The following is a 27,166-nucleotide window of genomic DNA, read 5'->3' as shown; positions in this document are numbered from 1 at the left end:
TGGCAATGGGTGTTCCGGTTCTACGGGGAGGGAGGAGGAGGGACCCCGGGGAAGGAAAGCTCGGGCGGCGGCGTGTGCACGCTCATTTCCCTCTACTCCCTGATGACCTGGCACCCAAATCAGCTCTTTGCGCGAAGCGAAGACCCCAGATTGTTTCAGAATCCTGCAAGCTAGCGGCGCAATTCTGCCCCGCATGTAATTTCTATATGCAGTTTGCGAATCCGTAATTATGTATTCGGAATTAGGATGCGAAGCTGCCATAGCAATCGCCACCTCTTCCAATTCTGCAATTTCCCCGTGCCGAACAGAAAGTCCACTGACCGTCTTCCCTTGATGCACAACGGCTATTGTCGAGACCCTTCCTACAGGACCCGCAGCATCCACGAAGAAGGCTCCCTCTATTTTAGAATAGATCCCGTCTATCTTCTTGGCTCTCGCCCTCCTCCTTGCTTGATGATATTCAGGGTGCATGTTTTTCGGCAGGGGCAGTGTCGCAAACTTGCTCCTCCACTCTTTCGGGATGTCTTGTCTTGCTGCTGTGTGGTAAGGGCAGCTGATTTTCAAGTCCTCCAGCACCTTGCGCCCCGTTTTTGTTCCTCCCAATCTGGCATATTGACTTAATAGGTGGGCCTCAATTAGCTCATCTGTTGTGTTGTGCACCCCCAACTGCAGCAAGCGCTCCGTAGATGTTTTGACCGACAGTCCCAGCGCCTTCTTATATGCTGTTCTAAGGATGACATCGAAATGATTTAAATCGCACTTCCTCATCCGAAGGTACGGAGCCACGTACACGATTCGGCTGAGTATAAAGGCTTGGACCAACCGAAGAGTGTCGTTTTCCATCATCCCTCTCGTCTTATTGGTGATACGAGTGATCATACGTATTACTTGTTCGCATGTCGTACGGAGCTTAGCAATCATTTCTGAGTTGGCACCCTTGTTGTTAAGCAGTAGTCCCAGGATACGCAATGTCTCCACTTCAGGGATTGCGGCGTCGTGAACCCTAATTTCTACCGGGGCTTCATCTTGTCGTCTGCGCATGATGAAAAGAGCCGATTTTTCCGGAGAGCAGTGCAGTCCGCACTCCTCGGCATATCTTTGGACCATCGAAGCAGCCTCTTGAAGCGCCTCTTCCATCTGCCCCAGACTGCCCTTGGTCACCCAAATAGTGATGTCGTCTGCATAGAGGGCGTGCCGAATTCCCTCTATGCGATCGAGTTGTTCCGGCAAATTCATAAGGGCGATGTTGAAGAGCAGAGGAGAGAGGACTGCTCCTTGTGGCGTACCCCTAGTGCCCATAGGGATTGGTTCGGACCTAAAATCTCCAATCCTTACATGAGTTCGTCTGTCTTGTAGAAAGTCTCTGACGTATTCAAAAGTCCTTCTTCCACATTGTGTCTTCCGCAGGTTGTCCAGTATTTTTGAGTGCTTCACATTATCGAAAGCACCCTTGAGATCCAGGGCTAAGATGGCTCTACTATTGCGTTTGCTGGGTGGGTCAATAACTTCCATCTTGAGCTGCAACAGTACGTCTTGCGTGGATAGGCGCTCCCGAAAGCCAAACATGGTGTGGGGCATCAAATCGTTTTCCTCCAAATACGCTGAAAGCCTGGTATGCACTGCTTTCTCCATCAGCTTGCCGGCACATGAAGTGAGCGAAATCGGACGGAGGTTGTTAATGCTTACTTCTTTGCCCGGCTTAGGGATAAAGCTGACGTATGCCGATTTCCACGCCAGGGGGAGTTTGCCAGTTCTCCAGCACTCATTGATGTAAACCGTCAGGTGGCTTAGCATCTTCTTGTTCATGTTGGCAAGCAAGCCTACTGTGATTTTGTCATGTCCTGGCGCCGTACCTCTTCTCATGCTTAGTAACGCCGCCTGTATTTCTTCTTTATCGAAGTCTCTGTCGAGTTCCGGATTATCCTTGCCTTGATAATGTAGCACAGGTTCGTCATCTTTGGTCGTACAGAGGTATTTGCTCGCGAGGGCTGTCACCAGCTGCTCATCCGTTCCTGCATAGCCGTGGAGTGCTCTCTTCAGGTTCCGCTTTTGCTCTCCCCTCGTCTTGCTGGGCTCGATCAGGCATCGCAGGAGGTTCCACGCGGACTTGGCGCCAAGCCCGCCTCTCAGTGAGTCGCACTTGGTTAGCCAGTTGTTCTTGGCCAAGGTCCACGCGTATTCCTCTGCTTGTTGTGTGATTTCAGCGATTTTGATTTTAAGCTTGCGATTTAGTTTTTGCTTCTTCCATCTTCTGGTGAGGCCTCTCCTGGCCTCCCAAAGGTGGAGCAGGTGATTGTCAACTGCCGGGACATCCTCTGAGGTCTGCAGCGTTTTCGTGACTTTCTCCCTGGCAGCTAGCAGCGATTCAGCCCACTTCTCATATTCTTCTATAGGCGAATTGAGTTGAGGATCCTTGGACTCTCGAAAGCGCGACCAATCCGCAAGCCGGGCTTGTCCCCTGTGTTTGCGATGCTTGTTGTGGTCTAGGCAGATACGAAGTATATAGTGGTCACTGCCTAAGGCTTCGTGCGTATTTTGCCATTCGCAATTTTTAACATTCTTTACTAGCGTTAAATCAGGGCATGTGTCTCTTGACACGCTATTGCCTATTCTCGTAAGATGCTGCGGGTCCGTCAGAATAGTAAGATCCATATCCGATATTGCTGCTGCCAATTTTCTGCCTTTTAGGTTCTCGTTGTTGTAACCCCAGAGAAAGCTGTACGCATTAAAATCCCCCACTATAATGAGAGGCGCGGATTTTGCTGCCTGTGCCGCTTTCTGAAAGATTTCGTCAAAAACTGCTGCCCTGTGTTTGGGCCGGCTGTATATATTTAGTATGTACGCTCCTTTACTGAAACGAGTGTTAGGGAGAATACAAATAAACACATGTTCTATGTCAGCATTGAGCTCTAGGTCTATTGTTGAAGCCGTACTATTCTTATGTACAAGTATGCAGGTCGAATTGTTAGTTTGATGAGTAGTGTACGACCTGAGTTTAGCTTCCACATTAACGTCTTGTAACGCGATTACATCCGGCCTCTCGTCTAGAGAGTCCACATACTGTTGCAAGGATTCCCGCTTACGTTTAAAACTCCTACAGTTCCACTGTAATATTGTCAGTTTAGTTTGACGAGCCATGTTGCAGACTGGAAGAGGTTAGTCCGTGTTTTTCTGTACTCAGGTCAAGCGTGTCATCACATGCAATCTGCCTGGTACCCATTTTGCCTGTCAATCTGGGTGTTTTCGTGCGCGAGCATTCAGCGAATTCCTGTAACTTACGGTCAATCCTAATTTCATAAGCTTGGAGTTTTGACAGATGTGGCTCCAGCATCGTATGTATTGTCCGCTCTGCCATTCCTTGTAAGTTCTGCTCAATTTTTTGCTTAGGGTCTCTTCACTTCTTTCTACCCTAGCCTGTAGGCTTGGTAGCATGCGCGATTCCATTTTTGCGATTTCCTCCTGCATTCGCTTTTCCATATTTTCCATCCATTCACTGAATTTCTGTGTAATTGCGTCCGCGTCTCGGTGCGCCGTACACTCCGCTGTCGAAGGTACAGCTGCCAACGCTACGCCGCCGCCCGACGCTCCTCGCCCGATTTCTGACGTACCTGAGGGTAACTTAGTCGCACTACCTGACGGCGGCGGAGGAGGGTTGTCCTCCATCGCTTGCGCGGAAGGTACCTGCGATGCTATACAGTTCTCTGGAGCGTTCGCTGCAGTCTTCTCTCTAAGTTTTTGTATTTCTAGCCTGAGCCTTTCGTTCTCAGCCCTAAGTTTCTCATCAGCCAACGTGAGGGGAGGGGAGGCAACCACATCTGCCCAGCTCACCTTGTTGCTGCTCGTTTTGTTTCCGCGTCTGGGGTCTGGCTCGGGCCCATCATGCTTGTCTGCTGGACGACCGCCTCCCCCAGGGCCCCCGCTGAAGGCTCTCCCATGCGGTCGAGGCGAAGGGGTCTCCCCCGGCGTTCGAGCTTGCAAGTCAGGGGCTTGGCTCGTTACAGATTTCTTGGATTGATGTTGCTGACTGGCTTTTCCATTGACGGGTTTCCGCCCGACTCCAGTTCCAGCACCTCCTCTCCTATATTTTTGGTTGCACTGGATGGACCCCGTGAGATGAGGGCCCCCGCAAATGAGGCAACTGGGTTGACACTCGTGGTCCTCTTGTAGATTTGTCTCACCACAAGCCCGGCATCGGCCGGTCTGCGGATTAGGGCAAACGTCGGGCCGATGTCCAATCGTGCCGCAGCGTGGACAGGCTGGTGTCGTCTTGCGGTAGAGGCGAACCGGCACAGCTTCTCCCCAGTAATAAACGTTGAAAGGCACCTTCCGGCCCTCGAACGTGATCGCTGCTACGTTGGTCTTTCCTAATTTTCGGACTCCTACTACTGGAGCCTCCGGTGAGTAAATGGCCTGAGTAATATCCGCTTCGGTGGCCTTAGGGTCCACTTGAATGACACCACGGCTTGTGTTGTTCGATGTCTAGAGGTAGGCTTGAACAGCTCGGGCCTGTCCTCCGAGTTCGAGCTGTCCGATCGCGAGGACCTGACGAATAAGTTGGGCATTCTTGATGCCAATAATAATTATATTCTGGTCCCATGCCGGCCAAATAGCGAGCGCCTGCGACGCCCGCGGAATGCTGGCGGCAGCGTACATGGCTTCCCCGATCTGGTTGCTGCCCCTAAATTGTGCGAGGTTGAGAGTTCCCTTTGGCTTAATGATAATCACAGCTTCTTCCGCTCCAAATCTGGGCATAACTTGTGGCTTCCAGCGTTTACTTTGAGCTTGCTTACCCAGCGCCGAAGCGGTGGCGTCGCCGTCACTGCCACCACCGTGGCTAGGGCTTCTTTGTTGTTCGCAACTGGCGCGTCTCGAGGTTGCTCGTTCCCACTGTTCTAATTTCTTCTGGATGGTATACTCCGTAGTTTTATCAAAAACTGGCGTCTCCGCGGTCGAAAGCTCCATTTCTCGCATGCTGTCTGGGTCGTCGCCCGGTACGAGAGCCATGGCGGCCGCGTCTGGTGCCGCGTCTGCGGCCTCCGCGTCTACGGCGTTCGCGTGGTCGAAGAATAAAGTCCCGTAGAACTGCCAAAAATTGGCCCACCTGGATAATAATGCTGTTCACGGGTTCCTGGTATCTTCACGGATGCAGTCCAACTGGTTTCGGGCGGTGCAGACCAAATGTTTGGCGATAGGACATCCATTCGGCGGAGTCGACGTGAAACGCGTCCGCTCTCCTTGACGGCTCGCAACGCCCCCCTGCGATAAGCATGAAATACATTTTCTGGTGCAGTCACTATTTTCTTCTGATCGAGGGGTAGCACGGGGGCTAACACTCATTTTTTGTGCTTGGATGAACGGCTAGACCGGACGAAACAAATTGTGCGCGCGAGGGTCTCTCACATAATCTGGACGCTCGCTCGCGCGCAGTGTCAGCACCTAAATATTCTTCCACCGTGGACAGGAGGCGGCGAGGAGGAAACGCCGGGGTGAGCGCGGTGGCGGCAAGATCTAAGAATGGCGCTACTTTTTATATATAGGGGCTTTACGCTTCGCCACGCGCCCCCCCTCCCCCCCCGCAATATTTTGTGGCCGAGTGTACCTTCGCCCGCTGCGGCGTATGCGCTTGCTGCCAGCGTTTTGACAGTCGTTGTCTGCCGTCATTCAGTGTGATCTATTCATGTTTGTTTGTGCGCGCTCACACCACGCTTGTTCATTCAGTTAGTAATAGTCGGGCCACATTTTCCAACGCACGCTACACATGCAATGCTGCCCGGATCGGCAGTGCAGCGCTAAAGGTGTGTCCCTTCGCACGCGCTGCCCACGGGAAGCGCTTCTCATCAACACCACCGTTTCACACGCGCCTTCTCGTGGTCATCGAGTCTCTCTTCATGTCGGTCTACTTACGCCGCAGCACACCTGCTTACTTAATCAGCTCATGTTTACTACAATGCATATTGCTACCAAAGCCACTCACCTTACTTCGTATGACAGTGCTGTGTTGCTATCGCATTCATTGCTTGGCCCTTAGGGCGAAACTGTGACATTTTTTTTTGCTGCAAAAGGAGGACATATAAACTCTTTTTTTTTCAGTCTCGTAAGTTCAGTCATCTACGACGCATTCACCCATCTTACGGAAATGGTATCCTTACAAATAGCTGTTGGATTCTCTTTATGCGATCCCCTTTGTATATTGTACCTTACATGGCAAAAAGGCAATGCCGATCAAAGCACGAAGCTTGTGTGTATCATGTTGGTTTGCCAACCGCAGTGCTCGCTGTGTTGAGCAAAGCCTTCGGTCTCTTGCAGGAGGCTAACGCAGAGATAGTGATTTGAAGTGTACTAGAATGAAAAATGCGTGAGAACGATGCCGGTGGCCGATGCAAATGTTTTACAACTCTTCGTCTAGTGAAAACCTATACATGCAACATAGTTTACAACACATATACACACCACGGCTCATCATGCGCGTCGCATTTTTTGCACATCCAAGAGAAATTTCCAGGTACTGTAGCTACTGCTGCACCTAAAGGCTACAAAGTGGTTGTTCGACGACCTCGTAAGATCTGACATCCCGTAAATTGCACTCAGGTGTCAGAACTAGCTAAAACACCTCCAAATCGTTCCGCGGTGCGCGACCGGCAACACATTCAAGCCGCGCCGCGCCGCGCCGGCTCGCACAAGCCAGAGAGGAGGAAAGGCTCGTTGCGCGTAAAGTCCCTATTAGACCATATTCTAGTACACTCTAGTCCCTATATATAAAAAGTAGCGCCATCCACTTCCCTCCTCCTCCGTTCCACTATCGCGCTCGGCGCGACCAGCGCCATCGAGGTGCGATATCGACAGTGGCGTGCGATATCGACAGTGTCGTCTGCTGTGGCAGACGACAGCTAACGCGCTACCAGAGGAAATCCGAGGAAAACTTCGATCGCGCCCTGCGGAGAAGTTTTTGAGGCGCGATTTTGCTTCGTCAGTCACTAACTGATTTTAATAATGCCGTTTTGGAAGTAGCGACGCGACGATGAGAGATGGCGCAAATACCAAGTGTGCAGCAAGCGTTGGCGCACCCCGGATGGTAAACAAAAAAAGCCTTTTGCCCTCGCCTTGTCGGTTGCGGCAACTTAAGGCGCAGCAGCATGCCATCACAACGAAGTTCTTGTCCCTAACACGTTTGATCCGTTTGTGCGTACAGCACTTTCGTCGCACAGGCCCGAGAATTGCAGTCGGAGCGCGCTGGAAAGAAAAAAAAATATACAAAAGCGCAACGCGTGCTTCCACGTGACACGGATTGGCCAATGGGGGAGCGGAGGAGGCTGGGGCGACAGGAGGCGGCGAGGACGAAACGCCGGGGTGAGCGCTGTGGCGGCAAGATCTAAGAATGGCGCTACTTTTAAAGACGATCGTCTTTCTTGGGGAACTTAAACGCTGAAAATTTGGTCTGTCTGTCTGTTTGTCTGTCTGTCACCCGATTCAGCTACCCGGCCAAAGTTGGACCACTTGCTTACCGCCCACACTACTTAAACTGGTACGGCTGTTCATACTTGTGAACGTTATCGATCACAAAGTAAATATTACGCATATCTGAGGCGCAACATCACTAGGTAAGTATTAGGAGGTGTGTTCCTTTAATAGAAAATACATAGATACGTAACTCTAAAGACCCTAGTTTCTTAAGCTGCGCTGAAAATGTCATGATATGCGCACCGACGAACGAGGTTCCCCGACTGCGCGCCGACGAGCGCCCTCTGCCATGGAGGAAGGAAACCCTCTGCAGAAGCTCATGTTTCCCGATGTATTGCCAGATGGCGTCCATGTCTCACGCAGCGCCTCCTCAATTTTATCAATGCCAGCCAGATGCGGCCGATTCAACATAAAGGAAGCGCTGTCTGAGGCAGGGCGAAACATAAATGGCCGCTTGATGAAAAAAAATCGCAGCATATCCACGGGGTGAATGATGATGAGTGGGCGAAGCTCCGGAGGGAATCATCGGATCTCCCGCTTAAGGAGACGCTAGCACAAACGCGTTAGAAACGTGCAGTACTCTCTAGTAAGGGGGAGCGGCCACAGCGTCTTACGCAGCCATTTACACATGCCGGAACGTGCACCGCGTTTGCCGACGCCATCACATGACTGCTGAGAGAGTATACCCCCCGTATTCATAAACGCTCCTCGACTTGAACTTGACTTGCCACCGCCTTGGGCAGCGCGTTCGAAACGCGTTGAAGGTAAGGCGGAGAGGCCACAGCGTCTTACACCAGCTTCTTACACGGGCCGTAACGCGCTAGCACAAACGCGTTAGAAACGCGCTAGAAACGCGGCCTTTCGTTAATGTTGGGTATTTATTGCCATCGTGATGCGTGTGTCTATGTGCGCTTCGTGGCGTAGTGGGCTAACGCCGCGCGCTCGGAAGCGAGGGGTCCCTGGTTCGATTCCGCGCTACGGACACAACTTCGGAATTTTTTTTCTCATTTTTCTCAGACTGGTTACACACTACTACTACGACGACGGGGACGGAACGGGTGCCGCTATAAGGAGCTTCGCTCCTAATAATGCGGTAAAATGAAATCTGTTCAAACAAACCTCCATTGCATTTATCATGCCAGGACGGAAATGGTACGAGAACAGCATCACGGGTGGCCGCGGATCAGACCAGCACTCATGTAGTACGGCCGGCAGAAGACTATCGTCTTTCGACGACATTTGCAGCGAAGCACGCAGATACGCGGCAATTTTTTATATATTGACCCTTTTCGCGGAGCAGTTTGCTCTACAGGAACGAGATGGCGCTTTCGGCCGCGCGCCATACGTTGCCTCAGCGAATGCGCACGAATACGAAACCATTACTGCTTCTACCGTGCTACTGTGCGATCAGCTGTCGAAAATGCTACTGGGTGTGCGCTAATGCCCTGTGCCCAATTCATACTGCAAAATGTGTAACGATAAAGGGAAGACGTGTGCGGTACTTCTCTGCAAAAATAGTGATTCACATATTAATGAATGGAATCAACCTGTGTCGCCGCTGCTACATAAGGACTGCCTGTGTTGCCGCCCTTCGCGATGCACGGATTTCCTCAAGGATAAAAAAATATAATTCATCCGCCTGCGCTGTATAGCTAACCTACAAAGAAAGGACTTCCAATTCGGAACGTCGGTACTTAAGAGGGAGTACCGCTCGTTACAAAAGGAAGTAGCGCCACTTACTAGAATAGTAAGTTTCTCGCACGTTATCTACACTCACCCACCCCAACTCGTACTCAAACTTACGCCCACCCTATCGCCAACGTATCAATAATAAGTGAATAGGCGCTCACTTGAATCAATGTGCCGAAGCATGAGTGACGGCGACTACACCGACAAGACACGAATGTTGGAAGCTGAACGTTTCGTGACGGTCCACAGAGTAAGCGAGGGACTAGCGATAATACGTCTTTGCTACGAGCTGTCGCAAAGTACAGAACATCTAAATTCCAAGCTTTGTGCACAGCAAGAACAAATTTATCGCAACAGAGCACACCCGCGAGTGATTACGCTGAAAATAAACAATCAGATAGTGGCCGCACCGAGGAACTTTACTGAGTCAGAAATATTACAAGCCGCTGGTTCAAAATTTTTGCCAAATAAAGAACGCAGAGCACACTGATCCCGATTTAATTCAGAAGCGGAAAGTTTGGACAGCTTGGAATACATTTCTAGCCCAGCTTTTAGTACAAGCGCCGTATACGCTGTTCACGCCGTTTGGACAAGGCGTAATGAGCTCTGAAAGCACTTTCATGTCCTCTAAAGCTGTGGCCAAAGCTTCGTGTCGTGCACGCAGTCACCGTCTACGATACGCGTCGAAACAGCGGTTTGCTGCGCCACGCCGGCGTCCCGCGCTTGCATTGTAAACGCGGAGGTAACGGAGGCGGCTGAGGCAAGCAATGGACGCGTCACCACGTGATCAAACATGGCAGCGCCCATGGGAGCGCCGCGAAAAGGGTCAATAGGGGTTTTAGTCGCGCGCCCTTTCCTCCTCGCCCGATGAAAAGGTCTATAAGAAAAGTACCGCCATCCTTTGATATATACGCCGCTTCTCTCTCTCCTGTATCTCCGATTGGACGATGATAGCGCGCGCTTTTCACTTCTTTATATTTTCTTTTTTTCCGCCTCAGAGCCATGTTGAAAGTCCTCTGCGCAGCCGCAGTCGCCGGCGGCGGCGGCGGCGGCGGCGGCGCGCGCCCAGCCTGAAAGCTTCAACGTGGACTTTCTAGGTGCGCCACCGTCGACTTGGCTTTCGCAAGCAAAAAGTAAAGAAAAAAGCAAGCGCTTTAGGAGAGGAGGCGGCGGAGGAAAGAGTAGATGGCGGTACTTTTCTTATATAGGGACTTTACGAGAGAAAACATCAAGACGCCGCCTTGCATACATTTATTTTTATAAATTATGAAGTCATCATTGTCATAGCCTTTGATGACACGAAATTACATTATTATTGATTACAATACAAACGCAGTAGCGAAAAGTGCAAAAAGTCGCAAAAAGTTTGTTAGTGTCAACCAATATTATTTCAAATAAACGTGTTCTTAATAAAAAATGATGGTTGAAAACACAAATGCCAACACCACCTGAGGGCGATGCGAATGCTAAGAGCACGCGTTGTGAACAAAAGATTTTCATGGCCCCAAATGACAGGGAAAATGCGGCGATACGCATGCCTCTCGACCGTCATTGCATATGGCCGCTCATTACCCTAATTCGCGCGGCTCGTCGCACCACAAATTATGGCGGAAAATCTCTACAATGGTGGCCCAGCGCAACGTCACGCAACGTCAAAATGACGTTTACGAAACAGCCCTTCCTGTGACGCTCCTCATGGTATATTCCTTCAGCCAATCAACAAGCTGACATGCCGGCTATCTTGGAACGCCACCACATATTCGCGAAATTGCAGATGCATTGCACGGGCTTCTGCACGCTACCGTCCACTTTCTTTTTAAAGCGCTAAAGTCGCAATATAAGTGCCAATGACCACCAGAAAGTATTAGTAGATAAAATTTGCAACTCTACGTCACGTTTCGTCATTCTGATGAAAACGCAAAATTGCATTTTGCAAAACTTCCGTTCCCCGGCACAAATTTTAAAGCACGTGACCTCTGGAGAGGCAATGAGACAGCCAAGATGGCGGATAATGGCGGCCGTGCAGCCGCCATGCGTGTCCAGAATAGAGCCTTTAGATTCGTTTTGCACGGAGCTGATAGTACGTCGCTCGCGTCTCGGCAAGATGCGCCTATCAAAGTTTCCGGCAGTGCCTACTGAACGGAGCGGAAGCGACCCTTTGCTAGAGCTGTGCAACAACTTGCGAATATCAAAAAAGTCTCAACACCCGTACGAATTGTATGTCCCTTAGCGTTAGACGTGTCGAAGTGGAGGAATACAGTTTGTGTTTCATGTGTGGGAAGCCGTTGACGTGGTATAGATACAGAGGGGATGCTTAGAAGCTTAGAACAGCGTGCATGTCTATCTCTCTCTCCCTCTCCTTATATATATATATATATATATATATATATATATATACAGTGTGTTTGTGTGTGTGTGGCGTTACCTAACACACCCAGGTCTACTTCTAGAAGACACACATAATTACCACAGAAAGTGAATGGGAAAGCAGCGCCGTGGTAGCTCAACTGGGAAGAGCATTGCAGGCGTAATGCGAAGACCGCAAAGCTCTCTCACCACCTACGGGGGGCGCTTCGAACGCGCAGCCGGATCAGACGTGCTTCGTATGGGCTCTGCGTTTTATTGCGATAGCAATTATATGGACACTTGAACCGGATTTCTGCCGTCGTCGTCGCCGTCGTCGTCGCCGTCGCCGTCGCCGTGAGGTTCTCTATAGATAAAATCTTCGCCGCGCGCCGTATGCCCGAGAGGAAGCGTGCGGGGACGCGCGCTATCACGGAGAGCGAACGCACTCAATCTTTCACGCGCAAGCAAGGAAGCAGGAAGCCAGCGCCGGAGGGAGCAAGGGGGGGGGGGGGGGGGGCACTTCTCTGCCAACAACCGCGCTCGTCGCTCGCTCGCACCGTCTCTTATCTCCACGCGGCTCTGACCTTTAAGCGCCGGCGCATTCCGTTTCCGTTGAAGCGATAGACCGCACGTACCTTCGCCCGCTGCGGCGTATGCTTGCTGCCAGCGTTTTGACAGTCGTTGTCTGCTGTCATTCAGTGTGATCTCTTCGTGTTTGTGCGCGCTCACACCACGCTTGTTCATTCAGTTCGTAATAGTCGGGCCACATTTTCCAACGCACGCTACACACGCAATGCTGCCCGGATCGGCAGTGCAGCGCTACAGGTGTGTCCCTTCGCACGCGCGCTGCCCACGGGAAGCGCTTCTCATCGACACCACCGTTTCACACGCGCCTTCTCGTGGTCATCGAGTCTCTCTTCATGTCGGTCTACTTACGCCGCAGCACACCTGCTTACTTAATCAGCTCATGTTTACTACAATTCATATTGCTAGCAAAGCCGCTCACCTTACTTCGTATGACATTGCTGTGTTGCTATCGCATTCATTGCTTCGCCCTTAGGGCGAAACTGTGACATTTTTTTTCAGCATTTCGGCGAATATTCTCACAGTGTACTTACGAATCTTGGTGCACAGGACCGTGAACCCCTCCGGAGTGAGTGGACAGGGTCCCTTTTTGATCATTTTTTGTATGTGTTCTTCAATGGACGACTTGTGCTCCGAATCGACTGGTTACGCCTGTAGCCGCGTCTAGGCTTAGCTCGAGTGCGGCCGTGCCAGCTGGCCGTCGCGGGTAGGCCAACTGCATCATGGACTCGATGAACGCCCCTCTACCCATAGCAGGGTCAATTCAGCAATTAGAACGTCTCACGGATTCAACCATGACCTCTCATACGAATGAAATCACCGTGGAACATCGGAACGCCAACTCAACGCGGCCGGGAACGCGCCTGGTATCTGAGGTAGACGCGAAGGTGGATGCGGCCGGCTCGGCGTCCCTGACGGCGACGCCGCTCATGACGACGAGCCTGGAGGACAACATGGAGCATGAAGATGATGACACATGGGACTGGAGCCCGGTCAACTACCGCAGATATACGACGCGAAGACTCAAGGGCGAACTGCGATCGGAGTGGGTGAGTAGGCCTCACTTTTTCGTGCTCGTCAGGCCGCTTAATCAAATGTCTATAGAAGAGGTCCCAAAGTCAACCATTGCCCGCCTCATTGGACAAACTGCTCCTACTAGCGTTGCAGCGGAACACTCGGCATTTAGGTACATACCTAAAGCCAATGCAGTTAGACTTTCCATTTGGGATCAACAGCACTTGAACAATTTGCTGGCACAGCGCGAGCTCACACTAACGCCGGGAACTTCAGGTGAGGCGCGTAGGATTCCTGTTGAAATAGTGGATGAAACCCAACCTGCTGAAGTCACTAGCAAGGGGGTCGTGAAAATTCGACCGGAGCACACCGAGGAATACATCGCCAATCACATTCGCGGCGAATCCGCTAACATTCTGGGATTTCGAATCATGGGAAAGACACAGATGCTTCTGGTCACGTTTGATACGCCACATCCTCCTAGGAGGCTTTCCTTGTACTACGAAATTGTCCCAGTGTACGAACACCGACCTAGGGCCCTGGCATGCTTCCGGTGTCACGGGCTGGGCCACATGGCCAAGTTCTGCCCCTCGCTGGCGGTATGTCGTCACTGCGGTCGAATGCATAAGGAAGATATCGAATGTGAAGAGACACCATTCTGCGTTGCCTGCCAGGCAGCGGGGCATATTTCTTTGGCCCCCAACTGCCCCACTAGAGCGTGTAAAGCCGCAAGCTCACCACCTCCCAAGAAATCTCCTGCTACTGAAACAGAACGTGGAGAGCAGGAACTACCGCTAGTTAATAGCACAGGCACTCCTCTCAAGACATGGTCGCAGGTAATGACTTCGAACAGAGTGAAAAGTAACGGCAAGGGTGAGGATAAGACCGAACGCTTCGAGCAAGTCCAAGCAGTCTCGGCAGGCGCCTGGAGCAAGTTCCAACAACAAATGGAAAACTTAATACAGCAGAAATTAGATGCTATGCAAAAGCAGATCACATCTTGGATACAAGCCTCCCAAGGACAACACGCACAAGCAACAATCAACCCACCACAAGTCGGAAAAGCTACAAAGCCACTTGCTCCAGCACCCCCTAAGAAACCGTCTCTAATTCCACCAGAGCACGCCTTGCAATCTAAAGCTACGTCGCTGCCAAACACCGAAACGCAGTGTGCGTCTCAGAACTCCCCGGCTTCTCTCGAAAGAAAATCTCCCGTTACAGTGGACCGGGCAATGGACACCATCGTGCAACTTCTCGAGAAATTGAACTCCCGTATGGAGGCAATCGAGCGAGCCATCGAACAACAAGAACAGGTTATCATGCAGCACAAAGAGGTCAACGAGTGGGAGCTTGCCCAGCATAAGGCTACTTTAGACGAATACAACAGGAATTGGCGGCGATCCCGCAACCGCAGCAGGGATTAATCATGAAAACTCCCAACAATATATGTATCCAGTGGAACTGCAGGAGCATCTCTCAGAATGTCCAAGCGTTAAGGTATCAAGTTGATCAATACAAACCCCTCATCATTCTCCTTCAGGAAACTAGGGGCCCAGTTTCAATACATAATTATCAGACCTTCACGCACCCAACAATAACTCACGTTTCCGGAAGGGGCACAGACCTTGTGCCGTTGCAGAAAGGGCAGGCAGCAGTATTAGTTCACAAGTCATGTACTGCAATACTCATGGGTACAACGCAGGCTAGCAATCATTACAGGGAGATCGTGGGAGTCAAGCTTGCTTTACCCGGTAAAGGCAAACAGCACTCGTTGGGGGTGGCCTCGGTCTACTACCGACCACGTAGTGGCACCACATCGCCGAACGAATACGCATGGATTCCGAAGCTGTTGCACGAGGCCAACGGCACTCAGATCATCATAGGAGGCGACTTCAATGCCAAACATGGTATCTGGGGATATGCCACCGCCGATTCAAGAGGATGCATCCTGGCTGATGAATTAGAGTCATTACCGCTTCATATTTGCAACACCATAGGGGTGCATACCCGAGCAGGGCTTCATGCGAAGCAAGCCGATACCACGCCCGATTTAACCATTGCCACCCCGAAAGTTGTAAAACGCTGGGAAACTCATCCTACCACATGGGGCAGTGATCACTACCCCATTATTTTCACCATCAATAAGAAGATTCGCAAACAACGCGAACTTATTCGCACTATCAACTGGTCCCACTTCCGAGAGGGTGTCGGAGATAAATTCGAATCGATTGAAGAATTCGCTCAGCTTATGCGCGACAACCTCAGTTCTGCCACCGAAGAAACACTTGGGGAAGAAGACGAGGGAGTAATCGACTCCAGGATGATTGCTCTCTGGAAGAAAGCTAACAAGCTCACACAGAAGTACAAGACCAATGGTAGAAGGTATCAGACTCTCCGTCGCATCAGAGGCATCTTCGAGCTTATCAGGCAGCATGGCGAAGACCTCAGTCGAGCGCAATGGGTCTCTACCTGCGAGCGACTAGGCAAGATCAACGGCATGAAACAGCTCTGGGGGATCCTTCGCAAAATGCTTGGCAAAGGCAGAGGACAATCCCCACTAGAAACCCTTACACTTCGACACGGCACCGACAAGCACGAAGAGGAAATCATAAACACATTCTTCCCTCACGCAAGTACTACGCCGCCCACGCCCCTCGAAACGCCATAGCTAGACTCTACGAACCCTGACCTAGATACCCCGTTTACGCTGGGAGAACTTCATGCCGCCATTAAACAGGGTAGAAGCGATTCTGCACCAGGTCATGATGGTATTACCTGGAAATGTTGCGAAACTTGTCAGAAGAAACGGAAATGGCTCTCCTAGAAGTCATAAACAAGTAGTGGTCCCAAGGAATTGTTCCGGATCACATGCGCCTGTCAATAATCAATCCGATACCAAAACCGGGGAAAGACTCTACAAAAATCGCCAATCTCCACCCAATATCGCTTACACCAACTATATGTAAGCTCACTGAGCGGATGATACATACCAGGATAACCCACTACATCGAATATCGCAAACCAGGCTTACATCCGTTCCAAGCCGGATTTAGACCCGACATGGGAACCCACAATAAGCTCTGGCTGCTTCGGAGGGTCCTAAATAGAAATTCAAGGAGTGGGCCACCGGACTACATCCTAGCTGTCGACATGCGGAAAGCATTTGACAATGTCAAGCAAGATCAAATTCTCTCAAATCTAGCAAGAATATATTCCAGCCAACGAACAATAGACTGGATCGCAAGATTTCTTGAAGCCAGACCCATTCGACTTCGCAGCAAGAGCAATGCCGTTCCAGCAACTTACTATCTTGATAGAGGAGTCCCTCAGGGTTCGATTTTGGGACCACTGCTTTTTAATGTGGCCTTGCTTACTGTGGCCCGCGAACTAGAGACAAGCACTAGCGCCCGCTATACCATATATGCGGATGACATAACCATTTGGACAGAAGCACAAGACTATGGCGGGAACATTGAGCACATGACCACCGAACTTCAAGCTGCCCTTATTGCACTCGAAGACACCCTTCCTAAACTGGGACTCACTTTAGCACCTGAGAAAACGCAACTTCTATGTGTCAATGGCAGACGAAGCGTCCTCCTGCCACAACAGGCAATAGTATTGACATTGGGTCAGCATGAACTCAGGGCCACCCACGGTCACGTTAACATTCTTGGGATTCCCATCCACAGTTGCAATACGGGACAATTTTGGACGACTGAGCTCAAAAAGCAATGGCCCAGGGGCTCTTGCACACTATAAAGCGCGTCTCCAACAAGTTTGGCGGGGCACGGCAGGCAGCCTGCACCACCCTCGTCAGATCCATCGCAATTGGTAAAATCACCTATGGAAGCACAGTCGTAACACCATCAAAAACAGCCGAAAAAAACATTCAAGTACTCTAACGACAAAACCTTCGGACAATTACAGGTCTCCCGAAGTTCACGAATATACGCAAACTGCAAGACAACGCCCCTGCCATCCATCGACGACATCATCAAACATGCTCAGACATCACTGAATAATCGACTGCATCTCACGACACAGGGCCAAGACACACTGCTGTGGGACACCCGACGCGTCCGCGTAGAACCGCGGAACACTGCAGCCGAAGAAACCACCCTTGCTTTTCCTACCCTTTACCCCTCCAAGATGTCTACGCCACTCGCAACAGGGGCAACTACGGCCAGACAGCGCCTCTCTCACAGACACAATCAGTGCGACGCTAACGCAATATTTACTGACGCCGCACTCGATGGCGACCGCATGGCTCTGGCCTGGTACAAACCCTCGACCGGTGAGGCCAGGCGCTATATTTGTACACTAAACTACGCGACACCTGCACAGGCAGAACTTTTGGCCATCTGTACCGCTTTACAAGACAATGCAGCGCCATCCACCATCTACACCGACTCCTTCGAAGCATTAAAAGACATTGAGGACCCCAATGTGGAAGATATCACTGCTCTACGCATCCGCCATATTCTACAGCACAAGCAGAAGAATGGCATTGACGTTAGGGTCGCCTGGACGCCGGGACATGTGGGGGCCCAGGGGGGAGGTAACGAGGTGGCGCATGGGCTTGCCACCTCACAATCTGGAGTTTTACCTTTTCGTCTCCAACCTCTCCTACACGGGTCTCCCGACCTTGGTGACCACCCCTATGCGGATTTGCCGCCGAACTCTCATTTCGAAATGGCACGAATACGTCGCTTCCTCAAGTACGCTAACAGGGAGAGACTCAAACATCTCACTCCTCCTCACATGTTTAAGGACCTCGCCCTCAGCCGATCCCAGGAAATATTTATAAATAAAATACTTGCCAACACAGCTACTACCCCTGACAGAATTCACAAATGGCAGACAGTGGCTGACCAAAAGAAGGGCATTGACGCCTCTGCCCCCCCCCCCCCCCCCCCCCCAATATGCACCTTCTGCCACTCCGCATGCGAAGCCAACTTGCAGCATCTCATTTTACACTGTCCCACGTGAAATATGTATCGAGACGACAGCAATATCTTTCTGCATTGCCACATTGAAGCTTTACAGAACGACATTCTCGAAAACCCCGATCACCTGGTAAAATTAGCCAACTTCGGCGTTGCTAGCGGCCTGGCTCGCGCGATTTAGTGGGTGTCTACCTCTCCTCGTATGTCCCTCCTCCCCCACCAGCGACCTTAGGTCCTCCCTTTTCTTAATAAAAGAATTCATTCATTCATTCATTCTCACCACCTACTCCCACCAGTGGTCAGTTGCTTTTCATCCATTCATTTCCATTATTTATCATTCATTGAGTGCAATTAAGAACTGCAGATAATTTACCCCATGCTGGCTTTCGTGTAATTTGTCCTAATAAAATTTGACTAATAAAAATCAGGCCCCTCGGTATCCTTTCTGCTCGCGCACACACACACACACACACACACACACACACACACACACACACACACACACACACACACACACACACACACGCACACGCACACGCACACGCACACACACGCACACACACACACACACACACACACACACACACACACACACACACACACACACACACACACACACACACACACACACACACACACACACACACACACACACACACACACACACACACACACACACACACACACACACACACACACACACACACAGGTGGTCCAAATTTCCGGAGTCCTCCACTACGGCGTGCCTCATAATCAGAACTGGTTTTGGCACGTAAAACCCCATAATTTAATTAATTAATTAATTAATTAACACACACACACACACATATATATATATATATATATATATATATATATATATATATATATATATATATATGAATGTTTACTGTCCACAAAACATGTACAATACAGTGTCGTAGTGGGAAAGTGGGAAAAAAGCTGCTCATGGCAGCTTGACTGGTCCCAAGAACCCAGAAACATCCAAGCAGCAGGGTGGAGCAACATATTTCGTAATGACTATATATATAAAAAAATGCGATTATATAAATACAACAACATTGATCATCTAGTCAATAAAGAAAAACATATTTGAATCATAACTGAATCAGACATAGTTTAAACACAAAGAAAAACAACTGGATCATTTATAGAGGCGTGAAAAGGAAGCCAACATAAGAAGCCAACAAACGCAGACACCAAGGACAACACAGGGGAAATTACTTGTACTTACTCAATGAATTAAAGAAATAATTGATTTTCATTAATCAATCATTTCGTTAATTCATTTAGAAAGTACAAGTAATTTGATATCATTGATATCATTAATAAAAATCGGGCCCCTCGGTTCCCTTTCTTCTCGTTCATTACATGACGAGGGCTTGAATCCGGCAACTTTGATGCCTTCAGGTAGCATATGTGGGTTTATTGACCAGTTGCCATCACCCAAAAAGATCATGTGCTCGTGACGCCTGCGGCAGAAAGAATGTTCCACATCCGCCGCCATGGTTTGTGATTGGTGGCGCTGGCTAACACTCGCAGGGTTCTAGTTGTAAAACGTGAGTACCCCAGATAGTGGATGGGAAAACGGCTCGGCGGTAGCTCAATGGCAAGAGTATCGCACGCGTAATGCGAACACGTGGAATCGTTCCCCACCAGTTGGAACCACAATAGGTTGGACGCGATAATTAACGGGAGAAGTCTGCTCTAAGACTCTGTATGAGCCTATGAACCGAAACTGAAACTTTTCGCATAAGCCAGGAGTGCGAACTGGTGTCCGGAGTAGCACTTCATCGCCCGGGCGGAAAAACACTGCGCGGTGGGATGCGTCATAGAGGTTCTTGCGGTCATGTTGCCTTGCTTCAGTGTTGATGCGGGCGAGCTGGAGACAGTGGAGGAGGCGGGATATATATTGTTCACAAGAGGATGCAGCTTGAGTGACCGGGGTGGACAAGATAAGAGACGTCAAGAAAAGAAGAGGGCGAACGGCCATATACGAGGTAGAATGGCGAGTAACCAGTTGTGCGTTGTACGGCGGTATTGTACGCAAAAGTCACAAATGGCAAAATTGCGTCCCAGTTTGTGTGGTCTGGTTGAATGTACATAGCTATCATGTCGGAGAGTGTGCGATGAAAGTGCTCAGTCAAGCCGTTGGTTTGAGGGTGGTAACTGGAGGTTGTCTTGTGGGTGGCGCCGGAGGCTCGGAGCAATTCGTCTACAATTTGTGAAAGGAAAGCCTTTCCACGGTCCCTAAGGATGACACGAGGAGCACCGTGACGCAGGATTAATGCTTGAAGTATAAACGCAGCCACTTCAGAAGCCGACGCCGAAGTCACGCAAGCTGTTTCGGCGTAACGTGTCAAGTGGTCGACGGCTGTCACTATCCATCGATTGCCGGTGAGAGTCGTGGGAAGGGGACCATACAGGTCAATGCCAACGACTTCGAATGGTGCCGACGGACACGGGAGTGGTTGGAGCTCTCCGCTTTGACCCGATGTTGGTAGCTTTCGAAGCTGGCAAATGGCGCAGGAAGCGACGTACCGCGCTACACTTGTGGATAAGCCAGGCCAGTAGAAGTGACCTTTGATGCGGTCGTACGTTTTTTGGAAACCAAGGTGACCAGCAGTCATGTCGTCGTGATAGGCCTTAAGTACATGCGCGCGAAGAGAGCGAGGTAGAACAGCCACCCAGCGTTGACCGTCAGGGTGATAGATATGGTGGTACAGGGCGCAGTTGTCGAGCTTGAATTGCGTCAGCTGTCGACGAAGGCGGGCGTTGGGCGGGCGCGAAGTTCCCTGAAGGCGGTCTATGATGCGTCGACAGTAGGAGTCAGCGAGTTGGTGAGATATGAGCGATCCATGGTCATCAGAAGGAGTCTGGTCAATAGCGGCTAAAGACAACACATGCGGGGAAGGACGGTCCGAAAGCTTGTCGCGGAATGTAGGAGCGGAACCATGGCATGGCGTCGTAGGAAGGGGGCAGCGAGAAAGCGCATCTGCGTCCTGATGCTTTTTACCACACTTGTAGATAATAGTGAAGTCGTATTCTTGAAGACGGATAATCCAGCGACCGAGGCGTCCAGACGAGTTCTTGAGCGTGGAAAGCCAACATAAGGCCTGGTGGTCCGTAACAATGGTAAAATGGCGGCCGTGAAGATAAGGTCGAAACTTCTGTACCGACCAAATGACAGCGAGTCACTCCTTCTCAGTGATGGTATAATTCTTCTCGGTGTGCGTCTCATGTAAAGACTCATCTCGCTGTAGGAGAATACCACCGATGCCATGACCACTAGCGTACGTATGTAGGAGTGTGGGTGCGGTTTCATCGAAATGGCGAAGTACTGGTTCAGATGTGAGGGAGTTTTTCAGATGCGTAAACGCTGATTCGCATTCGGGAGACCACTGAAAGGGAACACCCGACCCGAGTAATTTGTGCAACGGGGCAGCCATTGAGGCGAAGTCACGTATGAAGCGGCGAAAATAAGAAGCGAGGCCAAGGAAACTGCGCAAATATTTGGTCTGTTCGGGGCGAGGGAAGTGAAGAACCGCTGAAACCTTATCGGGATCAGGACGAATGCCGTCCTTGCTCACAATTAATGTGACCCAAGACCTTAATTGTCTTGCTGGCAAAACGGCACTTTTCTTGTTCAGCTGTAGGGCAGCGTTGGCAAAGCACGTGAGAACTTCGTGCAGTCGTTGCAGTTGTTGAGAGAAGGTGGAAGAGAAAACAACAATATCGTCGAGATAACACAAGCAAGTCTTCCACTTTAGGCCACGCAGAACGGTGTCAATCATGTGCTCGAATGTTGCGGGTGCATTGCAGAGGCCGAATGGCGTTACAGTGAACTCGTAGAGCCCATCTGGTGTTGAAAACGCTGTTTTTTCTTTATAGTCCTCATGCATAGGTATCTGCCAGTAGCCTGAACGCAGATCAAGACTCGAGAAGTACTCGGGATTCTGCAGTGAATCCAAGGCATCGTCTATGCGCGGCATAGGGTACACATCCTTGCGCGTGATCTTGTTGAGCGCCCGGTAATCAACGCAAAACCGGACAGAGCCGCCTTTTTTCCGAACTAGAACGACGGGGGATGACCAAGGACTAGCGAAGGGGCGTATTATCCCCCATTGCAGCATGTCGTCGACGTTTTCTTCAATGATTTTCCGCTCGGCGAGAGAGACACGATATGGTCGACGGCGAACAATGGACCCGCCATCTGTTTCTATCCGATGCGTGATGACGGAAGTCTGTCCCAATGAAGTGGCATGTGCGTCAAACGAAGTTTCATACTTTTTCAGCAAAGCAAGCAACTGCTGTGACTGTGAAGAGGTCAGGTCGGAACTGATGGCAGCTTCAAGGGCAGAGAGAGACGCGGAACGTCCAACAGAAGGAGCTTCAGAGGAATCCACTTCAACAGAACAACAGAGAGATGCTCGGATGTAGTGACGCAAGTCAACGTAGTGCCCTTAGGGATCAGAAGTTTTTCGGATGTCGGGTTGGTAGCGCAGACGAATGCGGAGCCATTCTCAAACCGGACCAGCCCTGATGTAAAGACTATCCCTCTGCTGAGACAGTGCGCAGATGGTTGTACGAACACGTCACCATGGTCAATGACATCCGACGCGATTGCAACAATTCTCTGATGGCAAGGAAGTAGCTCGTTGTCTTCTGCAGCAAGCAAACGAAGTGGTGCGTCATCTATATGAAGCGAATAGGCGGTGTCGGTCACGTGGAGAACACGTTTCGGACAGCAGATAGAAGCGGACGTAGAAAGAAAATCCCATCCTAATATCAGCTGCTGGGTACACAAAATGAGCACTGCGAATTGTACATAATGCAGAATTTCATCAATGTAGACACGAACAGTGCACATCGCGGCAGGTCGAATCGCGTTCCTTTGACCAGCGAGTCGCGTAGGTCCATCATAAAGAGTCGTAACTTTCCTGAGTTGCGAACACAAATGACGGTGAATAATTGACAAACTTGCACCAGTGTCTATTAAGGCTTCCACGTGTACTCCTTCTACGAAAACAGATAGCATGTTATGAAGACGCGCTGGAGGAATTTCTGTCCTGTCGAGCAATGCAGCTTTTCCTCCAAAAGCTGCGTAATTTAGTTTTCCGGGCGACGGTCGGCGAATGGAGAGGCTGGTCGAAGTGGCGAGGTAGAGCGAGGAAGGGGTGACGGCGAGCGGCGTCTGGCAGGACGGTAGCTATACTCGCGGACAACTTTCTGTGGCAATGAAGGGAAAGCTACGGGCTCGTGGATGCTGCACATGTGTTACCACGCCAAGTAGTCTGGCAGCGTTTGACAGTGCTTTTACAGACGCTGAATCGTCGCAGCTTCCACGTGCGACGGTTTCGCGTTTGCCCAGACGCGGAAGGGAAAGGCCGCAAAATGAGTAAACCTTTACACTCAGTGGTGTGTTCTGTCTTATTTCACTGTTGCTAATAAGCTGTTTATGTTTTCTCTTCCCCAGCTTAAACCAACGCGGATTAAAACACGGGACTCTTTTCAGAAGCGCTCTCACTTGTGCGCGCTTTGCCTCCGTAGCTTTCCCATCATTGCCACAGAAAGTTGTCCGCGAGTATAGGAGCCGCCGCGGAGGTTGCAGGTGGCGATGGAGAGTGGTTGGAACGCGGCGTATAAGGACCGCGTTGAAAAGAGGCCCTCAAGCCTGGGCCTCCCCTCTGGCAAGGAGGAAGATCTCCTCTTCCCCGGCCGACACCACCTTTCTGCACTTCGAGGCGTCGTGGAGTTCCTTGACTCGTCAGGGCTCTCCGCACGCCTCTAAGGACATTTCTACAAGCGGGAAGGCCTCACGGCCTCCCACCCCACCCCGGGCCTGACCGGCCTGGCACAACACCCCTGCAGACTCTGCAGCACACCAAGGCCTTCCATCTCGGCCTGATACGTGCCGCCTATGCCTGCCGGTTTTGCTTCGCCCAGCCATGGCGACTCCACTCTATCCCTTCTTTCGCTCCCACTTACCCCTCCCTGTTGGCGCTGAGCCGTGCTCCCTCAAGGGCTGCAGAAGATAGCGCCAACCTTTCCCTTTCCCTCAAGAACCACTTATCATCATCAAAAGAGGCCCCAGCAGAAAAGTCGTCCCGTTCGTAGGTGTCAAATCCGCGCCGCTCGTCTTGCTGCCGCTTGTGACAGAAACGTGCGATGTGGCCGCGATGTCCACAGTAGTAACATATAAGTCGGGTTGGACGCCATGGCGGAAAGTAAGGTTAGTTTGGTGTGCTGGTAGACATCGAAGCCAAGTGCGTCTTCGTTGGTTTCGGAGGCATCGATGGCACGAAGGCTGGGGCAACTGCGGCTACCTGCGCGTACGTTGGTGGGGGCCTAGGGACTAGAGGGTCAGTATACGCAGTACCCGCCATAGACGCCAACTACTCCTTGACAACGTCACGCAAAGTGGTACTGGGGGTGTGGGCAGGAATGGGACCTGCCGAGAAGCCACGAGACTGCAGCTCTTCTCGTATGATTGCGCGGACCATTGCGCGCAACGAGGAATCGGTGGCAGGGTTGTTGTCAGGGGTGTCCAGGGGTGGCAATCGGACAGATCCGAGTTCGTCGAGGCGCTGGCACGTAGCTACAATATCAGTGACGGTAGCCGGGTCCTTGATGGCCAACGCATTGAAGGCGAGAGGCCCAATGCTTTTGAGTATGTGGCGTGCTCTGTCTGATTCGGCCATGGAAGCGTTGACGCGTCGACAGAGAGCGAGGACATCCTCTATATACGAGGTATATGACTCGCCAAGTTGTTGTTTGCGAGTGTCAAGTGTCTTCTTCGCGATGGCGGAACGAACATCCAGAGTACCAAAAACCTGTAGGAGCTGCTGTTTGAAACTATTCCAGTCGGTGACGTCGATTTCGTGGTTGAAAAACCAAGTCTTCGCTACGCCCCTGAGATAGACGGAGACGTGGCGGAGCTTCATCACCTCATCCCAGTGGTTGGCAGAACTCACCTGGTCGTAGTTGTCAAGCCAATCCTCCACATCTTCACCATGAAAGCCAGCGAACAGATGGCGGTCGCGCTGGGGCCCACTGACGATCCAAGATGGAGAGGCTGCGGCAGGCGGAGCCAATATTGTAGACGTGGAAGTGCCAGATGGCTCGTCCTGCGGCATGTTGGCGGACAGGTGGCACAAACGGCGACCTGAGCGAAGCTCCAGGAGGTAGAGCGGGCGAGCAGAGAACGGGGGACCGAGGAGCAACCTCCACCACTTGCGACGTAGCGTTTACACGACCTTTAATACGCCCCGAAGACGCAGCGGACCGATCACACTCGAGGCACAGATCAGTCACAAGATGAGTCCCCACAAGCGATGAGATGATGAGCATGTGCTGCCAACGAAGAAGTCACTAAGAAATGCCCACAATATATATATATATATATATATATATATATATATATATATATATACAGTAAAACCTCGATAATTCGAAGGTCGCCGGACCGCGAAAATTCTTCGAATTAAGCGGATTTTCGAATTAACCGAAATGAATAATAAAAAAAAAGAAAACAAGCAAGAACTTGCCGCAAAAAGAAATCACCTTTATTTTCCATGTCCGAGAAAAATTACTCAAAGTAATCACCGATGCGGGATTACTTGGCGCGCTGGTTCGCCGCCCCTAGTGCCATGCTCTCCAGCTGGCTCAAAAAAACGTAGCATACAAATATCACCCGCACTGCACTCAACAAAGTTGCGGACGGTGTTCACGGAATCGATAACTGCCGCGAAAGCGGGCGTGGTGGTGCTTGACTCCAAAAATTTGGACTTTCTGGATATTCCGGACTTCAAAAATGCACCATCAGGGTTCCCATTGAGTTCATGCATTTTCGCACCTAATTTTTCGGACGAATTGAGACCCCAAAGTTCGATTTTGCGGACTAAATCGCTCTTTCCTAGCCGCGCTACCGAATCCTGGAGGCCGCCATGTTGAATTTTGCACTGGCTTGAATTCCAGTGGCTCGCTATATGCCTCCAAGATTAGAACGCGCGTTATCAATAGAGAGCTCGCGCAATCCTCCAGTCTCGGAGGCCATGCCATCGTTGTAACCATTTATTATGGGATTTTTTTTTTTTTATTGCGACAGCAATTATTTGGACACTTCAAGCGGATTTTCGCCGTCGGCGTCGCCGCCCTGAGGATCCATACAAAGTCCAAGGGCGATAAAATCATCGCCGCGCGCCCGCCGTATGTGCGAGTGACAGCGCGCGGGGGACGCGCGCTTTCATGGAGAGCGAACGCACGGCGGAGCGTAAGCGCGACTTTCTCCCTCGTGCGAAAGGCCGTGGGGGTATGGGAGGGGGGGGGGGGGGGGGGGGGCGACTTCTACTCTTCTAACAACTGGGTACTTAGCGCCGGAGCGGTTTCTCGCGTGCACCGTATCTTGAACGCGATCTCCAGACGGCTCTGGCTCTCGCCGCTCAGTTCCCGTTGAAGCGATATAGACCGCACGAACTTTCGCTCGCTGCGGCGGCCGCGCTCGCTCGCTCGTGCGCGCTGACACCACGCGTGTTAATTCAGTGTTTTTTTTTTTTCCCCTCAATTTTCGGTTGCTATTTTGAACGTGGCGTGTACACCGAGCAGGTGTCTCGGAGACCCATGTCTCAGTGATCGGCGCTACTTCCTGTACCTTCGCGAGAGCTAAGCGGTGCGAAGCTCGTTTCTTGGATCTCCATGGCGAACTCCGTTGGCGGAGATCGCCAACGCGGTGGCGTTCGTGTCGACTGTACACGGAGACGACGTCATTGCTGCGCAAATCCAAGCAAGTCGATCCTCTCCAAGCGTAGTATGAGGCAGGACATTATTAAAGGTTTTTTTAAGCCGCACTAATGACTTTTTTTTTTTCGGCCGAACAGAGTTTTCCGGACTATTTTTCAGTCCCCACGAGCTCGGAAAATCGGTTGGCGACTGTACGGAGCGCCCTAACCTAACCGCCGCACGTTGCTACTAGCCAGAAACTTCGAATTATCCGAATAGAGCCGCGCGGGCCATTCAAATTATCCGGTAGAATTTGCATAGAGAATGACGGGACCGCTCAAATTCTTCGAATTAACCGAAATTTCGAATTAACCGAGTTCGAATTATCGAGGTTTTACTGTATATAG

At 50.9% G+C, this 27,166-nt stretch overlaps 1 protein-coding gene across 1 annotated transcript; it reads right to left on the bottom strand.

The window, feature by feature from the left end:
• Positions 1–1,010: 1,010 nt before the first annotated feature.
• Positions 1,011–3,935, bottom strand: LOC125943595 (uncharacterized). Its single transcript, XM_049663063.1, has 3 exons — positions 3,829–3,935; positions 1,449–2,458; positions 1,011–1,033 (listed from the first exon to the last, which is right to left on the bottom strand). The coding sequence occupies exons 1-3, from the start codon at positions 3,933–3,935 to the stop codon at positions 1,011–1,013; spliced, it is 1,140 nt and encodes a 379-aa protein (XP_049519020.1).
• Between the last annotated feature and the right edge of the window lie 23,231 nt (positions 3,936–27,166).

Source organism: Dermacentor silvarum, chromosome 2, assembly GCF_013339745.2.
Source record: "Dermacentor silvarum isolate Dsil-2018 chromosome 2, BIME_Dsil_1.4, whole genome shotgun sequence".
NCBI classification, from domain to species: Eukaryota; Metazoa; Arthropoda; class Arachnida; order Ixodida; family Ixodidae; genus Dermacentor; species Dermacentor silvarum.
This window is presented reverse-complemented; position numbering and strand designations above follow the sequence as displayed.

Excerpts from the sequence above, each read along its gene's own strand:
- LOC125943595 (XM_049663063.1), bottom strand. The coding sequence starts at position 3,935 with ATGGGAGAGCCTTCAGCGGGGGCCCTGGGGGAGGCGGTCGTCCAGCAG. Across the intron at positions 2,459-3,828 it reads ACAAAACGAGCAGCAACAAG|GGGACAAGCCCGGCTTGCGG; the intron begins GTGAGCTGGGCA and ends TCGCAAACACAG. Across the intron at positions 1,034-1,448 it reads CTTAGCCCTGGATCTCAAGG|ACGACAAGATGAAGCCCCGG; the intron begins GTGCTTTCGATA and ends CATCATGCGCAG.